This window comes from Calonectris borealis, chromosome 1, assembly GCF_964195595.1.
Source record: "Calonectris borealis chromosome 1, bCalBor7.hap1.2, whole genome shotgun sequence".
In the NCBI taxonomy this organism is placed as follows: domain Eukaryota; kingdom Metazoa; phylum Chordata; class Aves; order Procellariiformes; family Procellariidae; genus Calonectris; species Calonectris borealis.
The window spans coordinates 102875664-102890762 of record NC_134312.1 but is presented as its reverse complement, the minus strand read 5'-3'; the positions used below and the strand labels follow the sequence as shown (position 1 = coordinate 102890762).

The 15099-nt window shown below is 53.2% G+C and overlaps 1 protein-coding gene across 1 annotated transcript in view; it reads right to left on the bottom strand.

The window, feature by feature from the left end:
- Positions 1-169: 169 nt before the first annotated feature.
- IGSF3 (immunoglobulin superfamily member 3) overlaps positions 170-15099 on the bottom strand; it is a 101540-nt gene continuing 86610 nt past the window's right edge. The window contains exons 7-10 of the mRNA XM_075170006.1: positions 10969-11379; positions 8835-9242; positions 3911-4348; positions 170-3155 (exon numbers count right to left, since the gene is read on the bottom strand). Coding sequence (XP_075026107.1) covers positions 2905-3155; positions 3911-4348; positions 8835-9242; positions 10969-11379 — 1508 coding nt within the window. The 3' untranslated portion in view covers positions 170-2904. The remainder of the gene's footprint in view (positions 3156-3910; positions 4349-8834; positions 9243-10968; positions 11380-15099) is intronic.

Genomic DNA, 15099 nt, shown 5'->3' with positions numbered 1-15099 from the left:
GCTATCGGGCGGGAGGAGAGTCAATGCATCAGGGAATAGGGGTGGTGGGAGAGGGAGAGGCTGCCTAAAAGAGGGAGCGGGCTTAGGAGTTCAGCACACCTTTATGCAGGGAGTGCGCATAAAGGTATAATGAAAGCCCAAATCTGACAAAAATCAGCAGCGATAGGTATCACAATTTCAACACAGTTTACTACAGCTCTCAGGTGTGTTGTATAAAACATGTTTTAGTGCAACATAGTACAAAGTTTTTTTTTTTTTTTTTTTTTAAAAAAAAATCCCAAACATTTTTCCACATCATGCATGGATAGGGTATCTCTCTTTCTTCTCAGATTCATTACAGAAAGTCGTAACAGAGAGAGTGGTTTGAAAAGCTTCGTGTTAAAACTCGTTACAGGAAGAGTCTGCCTTATAAAAACAGAGAGAAGTTTGAGACTGGGCAACACACTGCCAGACCAACGGAGAAACGTCACTGGCAAAGTACATTCAGGGACTGCCGCGGGAGACGCTTCCCGGGAAAGCCTGGGCTCGGTGCAGGAACTGCCGGGCTGGGAAGGGACCCATTTTGGCCAGGGGGACGGGGCCACAGAACAGGAGGGCCCTGGTCCAGCCAGCAGACAGGCTGGAGAAGAGGAGCGTGGCTCGGACACAGCACAGTGCTCTCCCAAGAAAGAACTTCATTTTCTCTTTTTTCCTTTAAAGCTGAAATGAGTTGCAGTTCCTGCTCGGGAGCAGTATGTACAGGAGATACTACATTTACGAAACAATACCCACTGGTTGCAGTGCTGCTCTTTGCGCCTCGGTTCTTCATTTCCATTCACTTCTCATCCCACTCCTCTCTTTGCAGATGCCTTAGCCAGAAAAGGAAGACAAGTGCGTGGGTGTGCGATACATATATATATGTGTGTGTGTATATATATATATATATAGGAGTGTGATATTATGCTGGAGCCAGTAAGCAGTTACGTCTCGAGGAGGCAGACTTTGCAGGACAAGTGAAATTTGGGCTTCCCAGTGGAAGAAGAAACCAGTGCCGTTCTGGTGGAGGAGCAGGGGTGGCTGACTTCGAACGCCCTGGCACGAGACGGTCCGCGGCCACGTGGGTCCTCTCCCAGCCAGGAGAGAGGATGCGCAGTGCAGATCTCCCACCCGAGGCTTCGCCACCTCTGAAACATCAAGGCATCAGGGTCTAACCGACTAGTGCTACAGAGCATCTGCTGAGGTCCCCTTCTCTTCACAAAGAGCAGTCCAACCCTCCTGAAGAGGACGGCGGCTGTGGGTATGGCACCTCTCGCGCACGAGGCGGGGGATCTTGCGGCTGTGCCCATCCGCCCTGGTTGGCTTCAGCCATGCTGCAAAAAATAAATGGCCAGATTTGCCAGGAAGACATCAAGGAAGACAACAAAAGGCCATTTTTTGGCAAACATTTTCTTCCGCCAGACATAACGCTTCAGGCGTACGGGGGAGGAGGCGGTTTCCTCCACAGGACAGGGCAGGGGTACTTGGCATTACGGGTACGGGAGCTCAGGTGCCCCACACGGAGAGAGCCCTGGTTTGGTTCGCGAGAGCCATATCTTTCACAGAAAGAACAGCATTTCCTGCCACAGCGACTGCCTATGACAAGAGCAGGTGACTTTGCCAGGAGGGGGAGCTTACGGAGGAATGGTTTCTCCTCCCAAAGCCCCAGGAACAAAACATGGCAGATGCACGCACACACGCAGGGGAAGCTTTCTCTCAGCCCAAGGGGACAGGGAAGCCCCCAGGGTGCCGATGCGGTGCAGGCTCCTTGCCTTGTCCAAGCTCGTGCAAGTAGTGCAAGCCGCGGGGAAACTCGTGACACGTGGTGGTTAATTGCAACTCCCCACTGCGTGGCACGGCTGCAACTGGGCTCCTTGGCTGAACCATCCAGGGGCCGTGAAGCCAACTCGTGGAGCTTCCCCTTTCCCCCTTTCTAGAGTCATTACTTTGGTCATGTTGAAGTCTTCAGAGACTGGATCCAGCCACCTGTCCCCAGGCGACTGGGGCACAGAGGGGTCCTGCCTCGTCACAGGTGGCAGCATGGGCACCAGGGAGGAGCACGACTCTGGTAAGCTGGACCGTGCAAAGACCCTCTTTGCTATCAACAAAGTCAGGGCTTTCAGGTGTCCTCCTTCCATCCCCCCCTTCAGTTCCCGGAGACAAACTAAATTGCTTTTGTCCTGACTGCAAGCGCACCGAATATTCCGTCTCCCCAAGACGGGGGAACGCTCCCAAAAGGTGAACTGCCCCCTCCTGAGAGACCAGTAAGATGGAGGCAAGAAGATGCTGAGGCTACAGCCAGTCTTTGAGATGAACCTCCTGATAGCCCAGCTAACCCCCTCCGGAGGTGGACCTGGCTTTGTCTGCTTTGGAAGAGGGAGGAGCTATCTCAGCGCGCCTTGGGAAGAGACCTTCTTCACCAAGTCTGAGGAGGAAAAGCACAGTCTGTTTTGGAAAACATGTACATTTACTTCCAAAGAGATCGTCCCAGGACCAAAAGCCCCCCGGGAACTCCTCGCTGTGTGGACGGTGGGGGAAGCCTACCCAGTTCTTGGAGTGACCGAAAGAGAAAGACAACAAAAGAGTAACGGCCCAAAGGACAGCAACTGACAGGAGCAAAATTAATCTGAGAGGAATATCCGCTATGTACAGCAAGCACAGGGACCCTCTGTCTGTTGGGGTGATGGGGTGTGTTCCCACAGGCGCTGGAGAAAGCCTCGGACCTTCCTGTCCCTGCCGGCTGGGCGCTCCGCAGAGCTCAGCTGCCACGCCAGAGCACAGACACTGAAACAAATGAAACAAGAACAACAAAACCCACTCTGTTCCTTAGCGTTCCAGGTGTGTTTCTGCTTTCTCTCTCTGCGCATCCCCCAAGGCGCCTCTGCCTCTTTAGTCTATGGTTCCCGGGTGAATGCTGAGGACCGGCGGCTCTAGGCAAGTGGGAGAGTAGTTGAGGTGAGGCTCTTTGATCCACAGCAAGGGGACCCCGTTCTTGCCCTCTGAGTTCTTGCTGGAGTTTCGGCTCTTGAACCGCACCAGGAGGATGGTGATGATCAAGATGCCAAAGATGGGGAAGGGGTAGAAGAACACAAAGTAGAAGAGGGCGTCGTTGGAGCAGATGACAGACTGCAGGGTGGAGCCTGGAAAGAGACACAGGATGGTCACATTTCACAGCTCCTATGCAACGCATGGCCTACAAATTTCTTCAAAAACATAAAAAACAGATGCTCATTAATCTGTGTCAGTGCAGGAAGTGAGGCTCTGAGAAAAATACCAACATTGGTAAACAGAGCAGCAAAAGAAAGCTATTGCAGGGCATGTTTTGGCTTTATTCCCCCCAAGAGTTTCATGAGTGCTAGAGAGAGTCCTCCCTGGTGTGAATTTTGAGATATCTTATAAAGCAGGGAGCCTTGCAAAGCATCATTTCCCTCAGTGGTGGTACACAGAGGCAGCACCCCAGGGTATCTCCCTTAAGGGCCCACAAAACTGTCATGACCTCATCTATCTCTGGGGCCTCTATGGCTTCAACATCCATCCAATGGCTTCAACAGTTACTGGGAGGAGACCCTTGTGCCACAGCCTGTGCCCTCGTGCAGAGCTAAGCCAACTTCCAGGGTGTTTCCCAAAGGGAAAGACTAAACCCCAGTGGGGGTCAAAGTCTGCCCCCACTGACCTGGGACACACCAGGCACTAAGTGCTGTGGGATGGGCAGCCCTAGCACAGAGCTAAATGCAGCGCAGGTGCGCAAGCCCAGCCAAGAGCCGATTGGAAAAGCACTGGCACCGGTGCAGGCGAGACCAGTCCCACTCGCTCCTTGGCCTTTTCATCTTGGTTGAACCAAAGACGCGGGGGATGCCAGGGCCATGCCCCCAAGAGGCTTGTCGCCTCTTCTCACCTGCATCCTGCACGTGAACAGCAACTGTTCCCGATTCCTCCTCTGCCAGCCGGTACCACACGCCGTTGGGGTCTGCCAGCCACTCCTCCACGCGGCACGAGTAGTTGCCCGTGTCGGCACCGCCGGCCTGCAGCACCGTGAGCCGGAAGAGCACCGCCGAGAGCCTCTGGAAGCGCAGGCGGCCCTCCCAGCGACCTGCCTCGGGGCTGAAGACGGCGTCGGGGCCCACGCTTAGCACTGCCTCCCTCTCCTCCTCCTCCTCCTCCTCCTCCTCCTCCTCTGCACGGCCACCCGCCTCTTTGGCCCGCAGGTTGTACCACGTCACTGCAAAGTGGGACTCGGGGCTGGAGCGGGACAGGATGCTGCAGTCCAGCGGGAAGGACTCCTTCTCCTGCACCGTGAGGTTGGCGGTGGCCGTGTCCACCTGCAAGGTGGGATCTGAGGTGACAAAAGGGGAGAGGTGAGCGCTGAGCAAAACGCTATCATCAAAGCCACCCTGCCCCGGCGCAAACTGACTGTCACGACTTCAGTGCTGGGCGCGATCCAAGCAAAACCCAAAGGCTTGACGCGGCCTGCCAAGTCCCACAGGTGCCTCTGTGGTCAACCCTGCAGGCGCAGCACCCTCGCCACACACCACCTGGCGCAGGGTCAAACAGCAGCTGGCTGCGAGCGCCGTGCTACCACCCTGCCCACGCAGGCCCTCGCACCAACTAACGGCGTGCGTGCGAGAGGAGAAAGCTGCTGCAGCTCATCCAGACGCCCTACAAGAACATGTCAGGAAATACCGAGGTTTGGTGCATGCGCTGAGGAGCAATGTACTAACTCCCCAGCTACTGGTGCAAAGAGCATTGCACTCCATGCTTATTTTTTATTTCCTTGAGAGCGCGCAAAGGACTTGAAAATCAGTATGACAGAAGAGGAGAGGATTTTTTCCAGTAATTTGGGAAGTTATTTAGGAAAGGGGTTCCTCCATGGAGACGTCCTCAGCACAGACATAGCAAGGACGCTTCCGAAACTCTTTTTCTCTAGTGCTTGCTGCAAGGCTAAAGAGATGTTTTTACCTAACTGAGATACAGTGGCCAGAATCCAAGATGAGTTGATTAAAGGCTGACTTCAAGAGCAATTAACATTTGGTTTAGTCATCTTGCCAGGGAACGCATTCTCCAGGGATCACAATCAGTCCAGATCTAAACTTTCATTTAAAGATTAAAAAGCCCTTTCCGATGCAGGAGCTGAGCAGGAAGGGCAAGCCAATAGCTCACCAAAGAGAGAAGCGCTTTCTTCTCCAGCAAAGGTAGCTGGGCAAGCCCTCCCTTGCCTAGACCCTGGGTGTCCCTGGAGGAGGAGGCTGCTGTCCCCCAGCTCTCATCAGCCGCAGGGCTGCTGTGCCCAGTGGCGCTTCTGATTATAGCATCTGCCTGACACTTTGTAAATGGTCCCATGAGGAAAATCTTCATTAAGGCCAGAGCTCTTCAGGCAACATGAGTGCGTTCAGTTCACATCTTGTCATACTGATTTTCAAGTCCTCTGAGCGCTCTCAAGGGAACCGTGCGGGCATGCAGGGTACAGGGATTGCCTGCGGGGGGTTTCTGCTCAAGCCAACTTGGCCAGCAAAGTTTCCCAAGCCAGGACCTAGCAGATAAGGGCTGTGCTGTCCCCTGAGAGTGCTCCTCCTTCGCAGTACAAATCTCTGCCAGGAATGACCCCTAAAACCTTTCCAGAATCTTACCCTTTTGCCAGCTCCGTTGCAGAGTTACGAGGCTGACACCTCGCTGGAATGGGCAGGCATAAAGCACCACAGCAGTACTTGCAGAGTGGTTGCTTTACATGCTGGAAAGTACCCAGCAACTGCGAACCGTAACTGTTATTTGACCTACAGCCTTTAAGACAGACATTTAATCTTGAGTCATATGCCTCAAAAACTAGGGAATCCATATTTTCCAAGGTAAATTGTCCTTGCATCTTATCTGTTGTTAAAACAGACGAAACCTAGCAGAGCACCCTGGGAATCTGTTTTTGAGGCTTTATGAGCGCTGACCAGTCTTTAAGAACCACCTTTTGGAAGCAGAGGAGCAGGCAATTCCACTGTGTCATAAGTCAAGCAAGCAGGGCAGAAAAGCAGCTTGGCTGAACAGGGAACTCCTCGTGGAGCTCAAGAGGAAAAAGAAATTGTATGATCCCTGGAAGCAAGGTCAGGCTTCGCAGGAAGATTACAGAGCTGTGGTTCATATATGCAGGGAGAAGAAACAAAAGGCCAAAGCTCAGTTAGAGTTGAAACTGGCCAGTGTTGTGTCAGCTAACAAGAAGGGCTTTTTAAAGTATGTTAATAGCCAGAGGAGGTCTAAAGAAAACACTGGACTGATAGTTGTTGAAGATGGTCACCTGACTAATAGGGATGAAGAAAAAGTGGAGGCATTCAAGGCTTTTTTTGCCTCAGTCTTTAATAACACTGACAGATCTTGGGCTGCCTGGTCCCCTGAGACGGAGAACCATAAGTGTGGGAACAGTGACTTTCCATTTGTGGACACCGAAATTGCAAGGGACCAGCTGTATCAGCTGAATGTACACAAGTCCATGGGGCCTGGTGGAACTCATCCCAGAGTTCTGAAGGAGCTAGCAGACATTATGGCAGGATCCCTCTCGATCATCATCCAAAGGCCTTGGAAGTCAGAGGAGGTCCCTGCTGACTGGAGGCTAGCCAATGTTATTCCAATCTACATAAAGGACATGAGGGAAGACCCAGGAAACTACAGGCCTGTTAGTCTAACCTCAGTTCCTGGAAAAATTATGGAGAAGATTATACTGGGTACTATTGAAAGGCATTGATGCAATCATCAGGCATGCTCAACATGGGTTCACAAAGGGAAAGTCCTGTTTAACTAATTTAATATCTTTCTATTATAAGGTCACCCACCTAATGGATGAAAGGAAGGCAGTGGATGTAGTTTTTCTGGATTTCAGTAAGGCTTTTGATACTGTCCCTCACAGCATCCTTCCAACTGTCCAACTGTGGGATAAGCGTTTTCATGCTGCGCTAAGTGAAGAATTGGCTGAAGGGCAGGACTCAAAGGGTTGTAGTGAATGGGGCTACATCTGGCTGGCGACCGGTCACCAGCGGTGTTCCTCAGGGTTCAATTCTAGGGCCAGTTCTGTTTAATACATTTATCAAAGATCTGGATGCAGGAGTTGAATGCACCATTAGCAAGTTTGCTGATGATACCAAACTGGGAGGTGCTATTGACTCTCTTGAGGGATAAGAGGCCTTGCAGAGGCATCTAGATAGATTGGAGCATTGGGCTTTAATTAATGGCATGAAATTTAACAATTCCAAATGCCGGATTCTGCACCTAGGAGGCAGTAATGCCAGGCACAAGTATAAATTGGGAGAGGAGTGGCTGGAGAGCAGCCCTGCAGAAAGGGATCTGGGGGTGCTGGTCGACAGCAGACTCAATCCGAGTCACCAGCGTGCCCTGGCAGCCAAGAGGGCAATCCGCATCCTGGGTGCATCAAACTCAGCATAACCAGCCGGTCAAAAGAGGTGATCATCCCACTGTATTCAGCGCTGGTGCGGCCTCATCTCGAGTACTGTGTGCAGTTCCACCATGTAAGAAGGATGTGAAGGTCCTTGAACGTGTCCAGAGGAGGGCAACAAAGCTAGTGAAAGGACTGGAAGGCATGTCCTATAAGGAGCGGCTAAGGACTTTGGGTTTGTCTAGTTTGGAGAAAAGGAGGCTGAGGGGCAACCCCATCGCTCTCTACAGCTTCCCTTCCTGAGGAGGGAAAGTGGAGAGGGAGGTGCTGAGCTCTTCTCCCTGGTGGCCAGTGATAGGACACGTGGGAATGGTTCAAAGCTGCACCAGGGGAGGTTTAGACTGGACATTAGGAAGCATTTTTTTACCCATAAGGTGGTCAAACACTGGAACAGGCTTCCTAAAGAGGTGGCCGATGCCCCAAGCCTGTCAGTGTTTAAGAGGCATTTGGACAATGCCCTTAATAACATGCTTTAGCTTTTGGTCAGCCCTGAATTGGTCAGGCAGTTGCACTAGATGATCATTCCAACTGAAATATTCTACTCTGCTCTGCTCTGCTCTACTCTACTCTACTCTATTCTATTCTATTCTACTCACAATCCTTTGTAACTGCAGTTTCCTCCCTGGTTTGAACTTCTGTACCACTTTTTTCCCTGCTAGATCATGGAAAGAACCATGTGGCGATCCCTGATGCCTGCCTCCCTGTGTCTGGCCATGGCCAAAACGGTGGTGTCAGGCAGCAGGGTCCGACTGAACCACTATCACCGGCAAGAGGGTGGCCAGGAAGCCTGTAAGTACCCCCTTGTCCATATAGAGGCAGGCTCCTCATAGCCAACTCCTGCCCCATCAAGAAGCCTGAGCCCTCGAAGCCTGAGCCCTCGTCCCAGCCGTCAGACGAACCCTTGGAGCTGCACACCCTGCATCTGCTGCTTCACCCCAGAACGGGGAGCAGCAGCGTGAGAAACGGTCTGGACACCAGCAAGGGTCTCGACCTCCTCCGCTGCCCTCTCTTCATGCAAGGACCTTGCCCCTGGGGCGCACACCTGGGAAGCACAGATATGTTCTCCCAGCTCATTCTCAATGACAATGTGAATACAATCGGAAGCCTATCCTACTGAATCTGCCAAAACTGCTGTAAAAAATTAAATTTGCAGATGCAGTGGTGACAAAATCCCAAGCCCATCTAGCTGTGTTTGCAGGACTTGCTCTATGCTCCTTCCAGAAAAGCAAGGGTGCACCCAAAAAGACATGCAAGAAAGCACCAACATGGTCTGTAGCGCAGCAGTCCTGCCCTCTGCCCGGACGCGCTGTCGATGACAGACAATGGTGACTCATGCATTCGGTCCAAGAGGGCAAAGCGCTGCTCAAAGCTGTTGGCACAAGATCCTCCTTACCTGGCTGCTTGACAGTGAGGGTGGTGAGTCCAGAAAGGTCCTCTGCCCGCTTGTACCAGCGGTCGCTGGGGTCGAGGAGCCACTCCTCCACGCGGCAGTCATAGGCCCCACTGTCCCGCACGGTGGCGTTTTGGATGGAGAGGAGGTAGAGACCCGGGGACGGGCTCTCCAGGTGCAGCCGGCTCCGCAGATCACCCAGCGCTGCCAGGTCCCCGTAGCGCAGGGTGCTCTGCCGGCTCAGCCGGGCCACCACCTCCTTCTCTGGGTGGCCCGGCCGCCAGACGTACCACTCTACCGAGAGCTGGGATGAGGGGCTGGTCCGGCTGCTGACCAGGCACTCCAGGGTCACCCACTGGTTCTCCAGCACCGTGATATTCTTGTGGGTCTGGTTCACCTGCAGGCGGTTATCTATGGGAAAAGGCCATTGGAAATCCAAGGTGACCAAGGGCTGCAAGGGTCCTTTGTCTCCCCACAAGCCCTTCCCGCATGGCCACAACCTGGGGGTGTGATGAAAGAAATGAGGAAGGAGAGGAAAAAAAACGATGGGAAAAAAAAACAAGAGGAGGAAAAGAAAATAGGACTTGTGTTTTTTAGGGTCTTCTGAAAATCTCAGGCTAGCCACCAACAACGCCCCATTCAGCACAGGGAACTGGAAAGCCACAATCTCCCAGTAGGACCTGTGGGGTCCTAAGTGCACAGACACCTTGTGAAGGGAGGTCACACATCAACCTTTTTTCATCCTCCTCCTGGGGCAGGGCAGTAGCCCGGTCACACCCCGACCAGTAAGCCCTCCTGCTGCAGGAAAAGGGAAAAAAGCAAGGCGGAGAACGGACAGCTGATTATAGGGAACCACCACTGCAAAATGAGAAGTGGCACAAGGGCAAAGTCACACACGGTGTTTTGCTGCCTTGGGAATGTCCCTGGCTTTTGCTCCACAATTTCATTGATACTTAGCGGGGTGACTGCAATCAGCTCCTTTATGTGAAATGACGTGTCATACACTCCTAATTCCTTCATGACTTCTTTCCAGGGGCACATTCTGGACTTCCCTGGTACGGCCGCTGCAGCAAGTGACGGGCACTGTACTTCCCAGAGAGAGGTGGGTGATGCAAAAGAGGTGGCAGATCACAGCTCCCCCATCCCTGACCGCCCCACAGCCATCTCAGGACATCGCAGACAGAACCGAGGAGCTGGGACCGGCATGCTCTGGCCTGCAGTGCAACCTGCGTGACCAGGCAAAGCTGCACCAGGGACCCTCTCGTACCCCCATCCACAGAGCTTGTGTCTAGCCAGACAAATCCAGACTGAGAAAATGCATTAAGCATCCTAGTGCAGCCCTGCTATCCAGGTGCATCCCTCCTGCCTGAGGGATTTTATCCTCCAGGAACAGGCACCTGGACCAAGCGGGGACAAGGCAGGCTTCCTTGTGATGCTCTGCCTCAGCAGCACATATGGGGTCCAGGCCGCTCTCAGAGACGGTGCTTGCCTCTCTGCCTCCCGCCTTTGCACAAAATGAGGGCTCTGTCCCCAGCTTGTGGGGGCCATCTTTAGCTCCTCCATCAGCCCACCTTTACCAGTGATGTCTGCTGCCACGGAAACCACCAGCAGAGCAGATTTCTCCTTTCCTGGCAGCCAGCTCCCCACCTCATTAAACTCGTTACTCGCATCTCATGTGCACAGAGGGAAAAGAGACAAGGTTCCCCGCGCCTGCCAGGATACAGGCACGGAGTAAAATTAAACTGTATGCAAAACACGAACATGCTTTCCCAGGCAGGCACACGCCGGTTCTCCCTCAGTAGGTCGCTAGTCGACACTCTTGCCACATGATGCTCTTGAGGATAAAGAAACCTGGCTGGATACAGTGGCCCTCTAGATTGTGGGGGACAGACAACCTTCATGTACGGACACTAAAATGCACGCCAACCCAGCCTAAATGGAGGAGGGTCACACCAAAGAGGGAAAACGTCCCTCTTCGTGCAGGGACATGCAGGCATGAGGATACAAGGAGAGGGTGAAAAGGCTGTAGCAGAAAGAAGAGCAGAGGATCCCTGTTGCCCCAGAAAAGCTCGGCGAGCTCACGAGCTGGGCGCAAGAGCTGATGCCAAGAGGACCTCACCGGCGCAGCACGTGGTACCTGGCTGCTTGACGGTGACCTCCGTCCGCCCCGACACCTCCTCCGCCAGCTTGTACCAGGCGTGGTTGGGGCTGAGCAGCCACTCCTCCACGTGGCAGTAGTAGCTGCCGCTGTCTCGGACCTCCGCCCGCTGCACTGTCAGGCTGAAGAGCCCCCCCGACGCCGAGCGTTCGAACTGCAGCCGGCCCCGCAGCCCCTCCTCCTCCGCGTAGGTGCCGTACTCAAAGGCAGAGCTGTGGGTGGTCTTCAGGATGAGCTTGCCGTCGGCATCAGAGGGCTTGTGGACATACCACAGCACGGCAAAGTGCGAGTCGGGGCTGGTCTGGGATTTCACCGAGCAGTTGAGGGGGATGGGGCGGTTCTCCACCAGAGTGATGCTCCGCTTCGACTTGCTCACCTGCAGCTTGGTCACTGTGAGGGAGGAACAGAGAAAGATGAGGAGAGGTGGGTCATTAACATAGAAAAGAAACTTACCTGGTTTGGGGAGGTAAGCCACGGGGAGCATGGCTGCTCTTGCCTGGGTCCCATTTGCACTGGACCTTTAAGACAAAGGCGTTTAGATGTTCTCCTACCAAATCTTTCTTCTTTCACCCCCCGCTTTACTCCTGGATCCTCCCACCATGTCCCTCAGCAAGAGGCTGCTTTTTCATAGTTTGTCCTTTAAAAGATTTCCTTTCTTAATTCACCGTGGTCTAAAGCACCAAACCTAGCAAGAAGACTACGCCCAAACTCAGTGTGTTTTTTCATGGTGAAATCATACCACTTGCACCTCATGGCAATGAGCTGTTGACCCGTTCCAGACAAAACCATTTCCAGGAAGAGTGAATTAAACGAGATTGTACTGCTGTCACATGCCAGCCATCTCAGTGACACATAACCCACAGACACGCAATAGCTAGGGGAGCAAATGCAGGCACAACTGGAAAAGAAGAAAGAGCACCAGACTGGAAAGGATCAGCTGGGAGCAAGCTTTGCTCCAGCAGGCAGGAGATCTGGCTCCAGGTCCGCCACGGACCACACAGCCCGGGACAAGCCACAGGCACATCACCTCCCTTGGCTTCCCAAGCACAACTGCAGTTCCCGCAGGGGTAGCTAAGTGTCATTAGCTCTTGCCCCTGCAAGGAGAGAGACGCATCGGCTTCTGACTCCTCTCTCCCTGCAGCAGCAGGACACAAAGCCTCTGCTGCGTGTGCTCAGGCTGTGCCTGTCGCGGGAGCCTTGACCCAGAGCATTCCCCTCTGCAGGGGAGGACACAAAGCGCCCTCCTGTGACACTTGTGCCTGGCGTGCCCTGGACCCTGCTGGCTACAGACCCGAGGAGAGGAGCAGCTCCCAGCCGGACACACCACTCCACCCAGCAGCCCTGCCACCAGCTCCCCTCCTTCGCCTCTCCTGTGCGACCAGCACCTCCTCTCCGATGCGAGGACGCAGAATGCCCAGATCTGACAGCCCAAAGGGACGAGCCCTAGGCTAAGCGTGAAGCACAACACATTACCCAGGACATCGGAGCATAGTCAGGAAAACAGGGGGGAGGTTCCCAGGAATGGGGGCAGCGTGCGAGGGGGTCTGGCAGGCAGCAGGTCCCCCCAACATCCCTCCAAGCAGAGCCCCTTCCCGGTGCACCCTGTGACGGCGAGCACCGCTGCTCAGGCGTGGCTTATAAAGGGTCCTGACAACTGGTGGATCTTCAACGGCCAAGAGGCAGAAGGTGGGTACCCAAGTCCTGCTACAGCCCAGCCCAGCCCAGCCCAACCTCTCCCGCTGCCTCGCGTGGCAGCTCCCCTCTGAGAGGGGGCATGCCGTCTTGCTGCCGGGTGAAGGGATTCTGCCGACAACTGGTAAATCTCTTAATGAAACCTAGCGAGCGCCCTGGGCACGAGTGGCACGGCAGAAGTGTGGCACCACAGGCATGAACAACTGAAGGCTGCCAGGGGAGCTGTGCCCATCCGCACCCTGGAAACCCATCCCATCCCTGCATCCTGTGTTTGTAGGGAAGCAACGTTGTCTCCTCTCTCTCACCGAGGCACGGGCTCCTCTCTTTGCATCACACTTTGCTTCCAGTTTCCCCGGGCCCCAGGGTCTCGGATGCCTGTCAGCACAAGCAATGAGCGACGGGGCCAAGGGAGAGGATGGGCACAGGCAAACAACCTCAAATGGGAGGAAGGAACTCCCACCACAGCGACGCTTTCTGCTCTAACACAGCATCTGAGGTAGGCATCCTGGTAACGCGTTAGACGTTCCCCTGGAGCCTGGATTGCCTGTGGCTTTAATCAGTATGCTAATAAAGACTTGATGGCTGTGTTACTGGTACGGCACACAGACGGTGAAGGGAGGGAAGGAGGGAAATAGTCCGTTGTTTTTCCTCCCTGGGGACTTCAACCTAATGGAGAGATTTAGCATCACCCTGTTGTATTTCTGCCATACCCCAGATACACTCCTTCCTCTTTGTTTCACTTCAGGACAGCAGCCTTAGCCACCCCACCCACACTCGTCCCACCTTTTTGGCTCACCGTTGGTTAAGAAAGGTTATTTCAAGCATTAATCAATCTTCCGAGTCCCTGGGAGATGAACCAATAAAGGGGAAGGTGATTCTCAGCAGTTTCCTTTCTCCCCCAGCCCCCTTTCCAAACAGTTTATTTTTAATTGGTACTGGATTATTTTCTGCAATCGTTACTAAGGAAACCTCTGTTACTATAGCAACCATGTATGTTAAGTCAGTAGCCCTATATCTATTAAAATGCAGTATATACACATGCTGCGTGTGGCAGGGTTGCTCAACATCAACACATACACACACACACAGAGCGAGCCAGGGTATGTACAGACCGGAGCTGCTGAGATGCAAGCATCCCTTCCAGTGCTCTTCCCCCATCGCAGCAGCTCCAGGAGATGAAAATGAGGAGGACGAGCACGGAGTATTTTTAAGCCTGGTGTTTGGGGCAACCAACCTGCACCTCGTACATGACAGATGTATTTCTCTGGAGCAGTGAGGGCTTATTCCTGGACCATGATCATGGCAATTCTCACTGTGTACAAACAGCACAGACCCCTGAGGTCACCCAAGGGCTCTTGGATGCATGCAGCTCTTCCCGCCTCCATTCAACTTGGGAAGATGTCTTCTTTTGTGGGGATGAGGGTGATGGGGAAGAATTCTTATTAACTCCAGCAAAAATGAGATCTTAAATTCCAGGCACACACCCCAATCCTCCAACAGCTGGCAGCCGTTGCAGCCAGCGTTCAGGAATTTGCCCACACGTGCACGGAGTCCCCCAAATCTTGATGAGATGATCACTTCTACTGCTACTACCAGCGGGAGCAGCAGGCTCTGGCAGGGAATTGCAGGTCTTCCCTTTGCTAGACTGCACATGCTTGCACAAGTTCGTAACACCATGCGCGAAGTTTCGTCTAGATTAGAGGTATCGGCGATATATAACGACATCCCTGCCAATGCAATTCTCATCTAACATGACTTATTTTCCTTACGGAGGCACACACCACGGAAGATGCAAGTGCAGGTTTTGCTTCCCTCCCACAGAATTAGAGAGGACGTTCTCAGTCTTTTCCAATCTGTGAACACCAAATGCTTCCCCTTCCAGGCACCAGCTCCTGCACAGTAAATGTGCACCTACCTCTTCTTCATTACCTTTTGCAGATCCTATAGAAATAATTCATGGCTTTTACAGGCTGAAAACTGCTGAGTTGGAAACACGGTGGCGCACAGGTTACCTTGGGGCAGCTTCACCTTCAGGCTGCAGGCTGGTTTGCTTGCTCCTGCAGGGCACAGATCCTCTGCCCACACTCTGGTTAAGACATGGGAAACTTTGTGGGACTGCTCGCACTTCTGCTCTCCCACAGGAGGAGAGCAGGGAGGACCATCAGCCACCATTCACAGATATGCAAACTAATCCCAAAGGCTCATCTTGCACTCAGGAACAATGATTTAAGAGAGGGAAAAAAAAAACAAGTCCTGAAGTTAGGGGTCCAGGGTGATGGTGATGGTAATGGTACAATACAATGCCAGGGAGTCCATCTCTTTCCATCCTGGTGATAAGTCTACTCCAGTGCCAAGCAGGTCTTACTATGGCCCGTGCAGCTTGCCAGGTCATGTTTAAAGATGCCTGCATGACATGGA